The sequence below is a fragment of the Wasmannia auropunctata genome, unplaced genomic scaffold (genome assembly GCF_000956235.1).
Source record: "Wasmannia auropunctata unplaced genomic scaffold, wasmannia.A_1.0 LD334635.1, whole genome shotgun sequence".
Classification (NCBI taxonomy): Eukaryota; Metazoa; Arthropoda; class Insecta; order Hymenoptera; family Formicidae; genus Wasmannia; species Wasmannia auropunctata.
In genome coordinates this window covers 64,507-71,790 of record NW_012028255.1, presented here as the reverse complement: position 1 = coordinate 71,790, position 7,284 = coordinate 64,507, and the positions used below count along the sequence as shown (strand labels likewise).

The window sequence follows — 7,284 nt, the reverse complement described above, 5'->3', positions numbered from 1 at the left end:
AGAGAGAGAGAGAGAGGGGGGAGAAAGAGAAAGAGAGAAAGAGGTGTCGATGCGCGGCGTTGCGCGCGGCAGTTTCGAGTCCGCGCGGACCGTAATTTTCCTATCGCGGATTATAAAACCCCGACGATTCTATCCCGCGGGATATTGTTTGTCGTGTAAATATTACCAAAACACTTCGCGCGCGCGACGAGCGCGGTGCGGCGCGGCGCGCGGCGTGCGACCGCCGCGTGCGCGTGTAAACCGCCGCGCCACTCGTTCCATGTGCATCGTATACGTGTGTGTGTGTGCGCGTGTATGTGTATATATATATATATATACATATATATACGCACGCACACAATATAATTATAATTGACTTTTTAGTATTTTTTTACGATAAGGTTAATCTTATCAATAATAGATGATATGATGTATTATAATATATTTTTTATGATATATTAAAATTTCCTTATAAGATAAGATAGATCCGTTTAACTATGTTGCGACGTAAAGATAAAATATGAAGAATAAATGAAATTACCTCGTGTCTGGAATTCGCTCTCGAATGCTTCCGGCAGAAGATGTAGAAAAACATCGCCCAACAATGCACCCACCGCAAAGCTCAAAAGAATCTTCAAAGTGCCACCATTTTCTGTAACAAAAAGAATAAAATTAATATTTATTTCATATATACGGATTAGACAAAGGAAACATTTGAATTTTATCGACCTCAATAAACAGAACCTGATTAGAACAAACATTGATTGACATTCCTTTTGTTCTCGGTGTGTTGATAAAAAAACGTTTATGCATTTAAAAAATGCAAACAAATGCAGAAATGTTCAGGCGACAAATACGATATTCCCATGCCTAGGATAATTCTAAAAAGTGTGATTATGATCGTGATTATGATCCCGTACGTTTTTCAACACACATTCTTCGTAAAATTTGTATTTTGGCTTGGAATTGAATTAAAGAAAATCTTGAAATGTAATTATTATCATATTATATTAATGAAGAAGAAATGACTACGGCAAAAGGAATAAAATATATATGTAAAAAAAAAATGTAGTCAACGATGGAAACCATAAATTCTGCAATCGACCATTCACGTATTGTTGCGGACGCGTGTGGTAGACGAAGATAAGTCCGAGGTTTCATGCGACGAAATGAAGTCGAATGAAATGGATGTTACGCGTCTTTGTGCGGAATTAGTGAATTCGATGCAATTGACTTGCTTCAATATTGCACATTTATCTTATATTTATAAAATCGTATAAATGGAAGATTTGTAGCTATCGAAATTTTTTTCTCAAAAATTTCTTTACATCGATCCACACTCGCGACGATAGAAATCGGTGAAAATAAACTTTTCTTTCTGACTTCACGATATTTATTTAATTACGATCGTATAGTTCATAGCAGCATAAGAAAAGCAAATGATCGTGAATATCGCGATATCAAGGAAAGTTTAATACTAATGCTGTCAATAAAGGAATGACAATTAAATATCAAATACGTATAATTATAATAGTTATCTGCCCAATTTATCGGAAAATATGGTACATTAAATATACATGATACAGTAAATAAAAAAATTGAAGGTACGGTAAATTATGTGTCTATATCATGTTAAGCATCCGTGACTAACTCGTTGTGATAAATAGAAAATTTATGATACCACGTATACAATGTGACGTTCGACGCAATTGATAATCGCTAATAGATTGCAGCATCATATCCAGCTCTGCTGCAACTACAGTATGTAGAGCCGATGATAACCACTGTAATGTCAATAAGTGATTCATGGGAGAAAGAGAGGAAAAGGAATATAAATAATGCGTGAGCCTTGATCTCATTTTGACACGACTACGATTATATCAGCGCTCTTCTCTTCGGATCCGTCGATTGCAGCTCTCGGACTATAAAGTCCATGCGAAAAAAAAGACATTAAAAATAATAATTTTTTTTCCTATTGTGATAAAACTTCAATGCGTACACTAATAAAATAATGATTGTCAAATTAGTGTTTTACATGAATGTTATTTATTTATTGAATGAGTGTCGCGATTTGGCTGCTTAAGAGAATGCTGAAGGTTGGCCAAATTTGTACGAGGTCGATAAAGCAGAATCTTCAGTGTCAGTGGTATCTCTAAATGAACTTCTCGCAGTATTTTCTGGTCTCACTCAAACACGTGGAATGCCAATTTTTGCTATCTTTACCTTAGCCGAGCGTGCGAATTACCACAAATTGCATTCTAAGGGATAATTGTTTTTCTACGCTTCCAATCGTAGCTCAAAAGGTCTAGTATTATTCGTGCAAGTAATCCGATGCGCGCTAGATACTTTTTTGTACATATAAGCTGCAGAACTTTTGTACTTATGAAATATTTACGTCAGGTGACAGGTTATGATACCCCAAAAAAGGTAATTTTTTAAATATTTTTTCGTTTTTACTACTAATTTATACCTAGCGCGATGACATTTTATGTCTATTTCAATCCTGTAAAAGCGTTTTTAAATCTGTTCAGTCGTTTCAGAGTTATCCATTAGAATGCAAATATCAGTAATTCCCGACCTTTCAGCAGCCTCTTAAAGATGAGTTTGGACTTTCATTATATAATAATTTGCCACAAGGCACACATTAATACACTTACAAATCAAAGAAAATTATCAGTGATAGCGACTATAAAAGTGATATCTATGACAACTATTCAAGTTTTATACATATGTAGAATTTTAAAGTATATATTTTACTAAAGTAATGTATATGTCGCAGTCTTTTTCTATAATCAGCCTTTTTGCATAACGCCTTTGAAAATAACGATCATTCCTCAATTAGACTGACGTACTTGACTTTTTGCAAAAAGGCTAATTGACATCAGCCTCATTGTTTCACAATACACATTCTGCAAAAATAAGACATTTACGCAAAGCGAGGTCCACCCACTGGCGTAACTACAATGTTGCGGGCCCCCGGTCAAAAATTGAATGGGGCCCTTCGCAGAAATTTTTAATTAAAAACTATAATATGTATATATAATAATGTAATAATATGTATATACAAGGTGTCTGAAAAAGATTAGGACCTCGATCAAATTTGGGTGTCATTCCAAAATTAACTTGAAACTTTTAAACGGAAACAAAATCCTTATTTTTAACACTAAAAATGGATAGAACAGAAAATTAAGGCAAGATTTATCGTTCATCTTGTCATCTAAGTAATCTATAGCTTGCACAAAACTCTCTTTTTTTCTTATACGAGCTTGGAACCGTTAATGGCAAAGTTATGTTTCGTTTTTTATTTTTTTTGCATATTTTTGTATTTTTTATTTTTTTAATTAATTTTACAAAAAACAAGAAAAAATTTTCAAGTTTCTTTGAGTCGTGTGGCCCCTCTGGAGCCTGTGACCTTAGTCCCTCCCCAGCTCTAGAAGGGCTTACTACTGGTAAGATATTTGAGGGCCCCTTTCAAACTGGGGCCCCCGGGACGTGCCCGGGCTTCCCGGGCGGTAGTTACGCTAGTGAGTCCACTCCACACCAAAAAATGGTTTGGGTTAGATTAATTTTTTCTAGATGGGAGCTCCCCCGCAGGGGGGGGGGGGGGCGAACATACTGCCTCCATGCATATACTTTACAACGCAAAGTTATGCGAAAGAGAGCGAACAACATCTGATTTTCTTTTCTTTCTCTCTAACGTACAGATAGCAATATTATGAATGACTGACATTGCCACCGCTGGATGGGCAATGTTGACTTTGCCTGTCAGTCATTCATTGCAAACATTCATTGCAAACCCATGTGGATCACTGGCTTCGCGTTGTAAAGTACATGCGTGGAGGCAGTATGTTTCGCCCCCCTCTAGTGAGGGCTCCCTAAAAAAACTAACCTAACCCAAACCTCTTTCTTGATATGGGGTGGATCCATGGACGTAGGAATATAAGGGGACAAGAGCACAAAGTCGTAACTTAAGCGAGGGGAGTGAAGGCAAAATGCGGGAGGAAAATGGTGCCCAATAGTCTTATTGAGTCCCAGTTCACCCCCTCCACAGCAAAAATATAGATCTATTATATATGTGTGTATCACACGGACACTAACGGATGATACCCGATTGACCACGTCCCGATTGACCACCAGCCACTCATAGCGCTTGAACAGTGGAAAATCTCTAGGCACCGGCCGCTGTGAGTGGCTGTGGTCAATCGGGACGTGGTCAAACGGGACGCTCCCACACTAACAGCCAATCAAATTTGAACACGAATTACCTCGTCGCACCGTCCCGCACTGCCTTCCCCCCCGCAACAATATGCTCTGTCCTCTTATATTCCTATGTCCATGGGTGGATCTCGCTTCGCGTAAAAAGATGTAAACCCATGTGAGACCTCGCTTTGCAGTGTAAAGTGTTAGCGCGAAGGTATACTTCATTGAATAACCGAGCTAAGTCCGCAATAAAATAATAGTGGCTGACTTTGTCATCACTGGATGGGCAGTGTTGACTTTGCCTACATAAAACCGAGCAATGTTATTTTCAAAGGCGTTATGCAAAAAGGCTGATTATACAAAAAGGCTGCGACATATACAGTTGAATAAACTATTTTGTAGTTGTAATAACTATGTAAAATAGTAAAATAATTTATTCAACTATGTATGTTATTTCTATATACATAAAACTTTTATAGTTTCTCTTGGTGAACTCGCGACTGCAGCTTTCAAATTGTAAAGCTCATCGCGAAAAAAAAGATGTTGGAAATAACAATTTTTTTCCTGCGACGGTACTTGAATATATGCTTGTATCAGGAATCTTTAGTTTACCATATATTATATCTTTTTCGTTGAATGTGATATTTGAAATTGAAAGATTTTCGATGATTTCTGTATTCGAAACAAACATTTCATAATGCTTCAACAATATTACTCCATCGCGTATCACTTTCATTAATCGCACATGATGCATCGTTGTTGTTTGTTATTCTTGACAAGACTAGCTTACTCTTAGAAAATAGTATTTATGATACGTCAGCGTCAATTCAGCCGTGCAGTGTCGGTTCATGTAAAAGAAATGTAATCGATTTTTGAGATACCAGCCAGTTGTAAATTCCTGTAGTCGACAGATCGACCACTTGTCCGATATCACGACCTACTTCTGATAGAGATATTATTATTATTACAATATATTGACATTAAATTGCATCAGTTAAAAAAAAAAAAAATCAATCGGTCTAACTAGTATAACCGGAATAAAAAGAGAAGCAAGGCGTTGACAGAAAGTGAATATGCACAACGTGCTGACGATGCAAACAGATAAGATTGAATAATAAAGATATTTCGAATTGCGCTTTTCATAAACAAATATTATTCTATGTAAATAGGATTTTTTAAAATTGCATTATATTATTATATTATTATAATATATGTATAATATATTATTGTATTCTATATCATACATATATTATATGAATATAATTTTTTAAAAATTTTTATATTTTTAAAAAAATAATAAGAGACATATCTGTAAACTAATAAATTAAATACAGAAATCGAAAGGTTTATATTACGTATTTTTATGTTGCCTTTTTAATTAAATGTTTTTTTCAGAATATAAGTTTGAAAAAAGATGTACAACGTATGATTTTTTCAGAAATTGGATACAATCTATTATTCCTAAAACGATCCACTTTTTGCGCGAGAACTAGGCAAAGAACTTAAATTTCATGATCTATGTAGGCTCAAAGGCTGATTTACCGGAATGAGTTTTGTGAATTAGTCTTTTTCCCAAGGGAAACATCGCTTTCAACGCAAAGCATGTGTATTTCATTTGAAATTCTACCTACAAACGTGTCTCGCACGTATGTAACTGGCAACTTAACAGTGGCAGACGTTTTTCTTTCGCATTTGTTTTCTGCGAGCAATTGCTTAAGGATAAGCAGCACGTTTCTGCGTTAAAACATATAAGATAGAAGAAAAAAGAATTTAGCTGCACACTCTGTTACGCAAAATGTGCAGGTAAACCAGCGCAATGTTACACGGAACATCTTTCTGAAATGCGTACACGGTGTCACATGAGAATATCTTTGCAAGAATCACGCATGACTTGGCATTAGTCATAACATGCAAAAACTCGGACTTTTTAATATGCAAACGCGATACATATATTTAACACAAAAATAATAACACTAGTTTACGAATTGAAACTTTGGAACCATTGCCTAAAAGAAGATAATCTTTTTCCGTAGTTTTTTAGATGCTGAATATAATTCTGTTTATCAAATTGCTCCATTACGTCGTAATTTAAAAAAAAATGGCGTCAAATAGACAAAAAACGATTTCAAGGATTTTCATGACGTTGTAACATCAATAGCAAATTTTTATTTCTAATACTATGCAAAGATATCTTTTAGCTTTTAGCTTTAAAATGTATTTTGTTTAGTTTCGATATGATTTTTCGTTTTCAAGATATGTATAGCAATTTGAAAATATTTTATTATATCCGTTTTGTCAATTTCATATTGCTTTTATTTAGTATAATCTGATTATATTACATAAGTACAAAAATACTTATTTTCCACATAATGTAGTATTAAGTAATAAAAGGTGGTTTTTTTTAATAAAGTGCTGAAAATTTGAGGTGCCTCACCATGGCCCACTCAAAATCATAAATATTTGCATAATTTGATTAAAATATTAAAATGAAATATTTAAATATTTTAATATTGAAATATTAAAATCGTAATTTTTTAAACTATTATAATCTCGTTTTTCAAAAAATTTTTACGTCACGTTTGTGTACAGTTAATCAAAGAAACGTCTCCGATCTCAATCTGTCACTAAATTATATGTAAAAAGTTACATTTTCAATATTTTTTCTCTCTTATTTCATCGATGATCTACCCTACAATTTTGCACACGTCAAGTTCGGTACTTCAACTTCATTATATAAAAAAATTAGATATTTTTATCGTAACTCGATTTACTAAAGAATCACCTCAAGGCCATCCTAAAGTCGTCTGTTTTATCGATCGAACACGATTATTTTTCAAAACAAAATAAACATAATTAAAGGCAACAGATTAAAAAATCCTTCTCCAAGATTAAAGTATAGGCATTAATGTAGTTGCGGCTGGTAGAGGTTATGCTGAGAACGTAAAAAATTTATGAAATTTAGATCTCCGTTACCTTTTCTTAGTCCAACATGGCGTCTAGAGCTGTCACATGTGTCAATATTTGCTTCGTACAACAATTTGGCAGTTTGTTGGTACAAAATGATATCAGCCGGAACTACGAATTACAGATCGGAAGAGCACACGT

At 34.6% G+C, this 7,284-nt stretch overlaps 1 protein-coding gene across 1 annotated transcript in view; it reads right to left on the bottom strand.

Annotated features, from left to right (window-relative positions):
* Positions 1-7,284, bottom strand: part of LOC105458151 (zinc transporter ZIP13 homolog) — a 25,648-nt gene that overhangs the window by 3,418 nt on the left and 14,946 nt on the right. Inside the window, exon 2 of the mRNA XM_011703246.1 lies at positions 521-631. Within this exon, the coding sequence (XP_011701548.1) occupies positions 521-631 (111 nt within the window). The remainder of the gene's footprint in view (positions 1-520; positions 632-7,284) is intronic.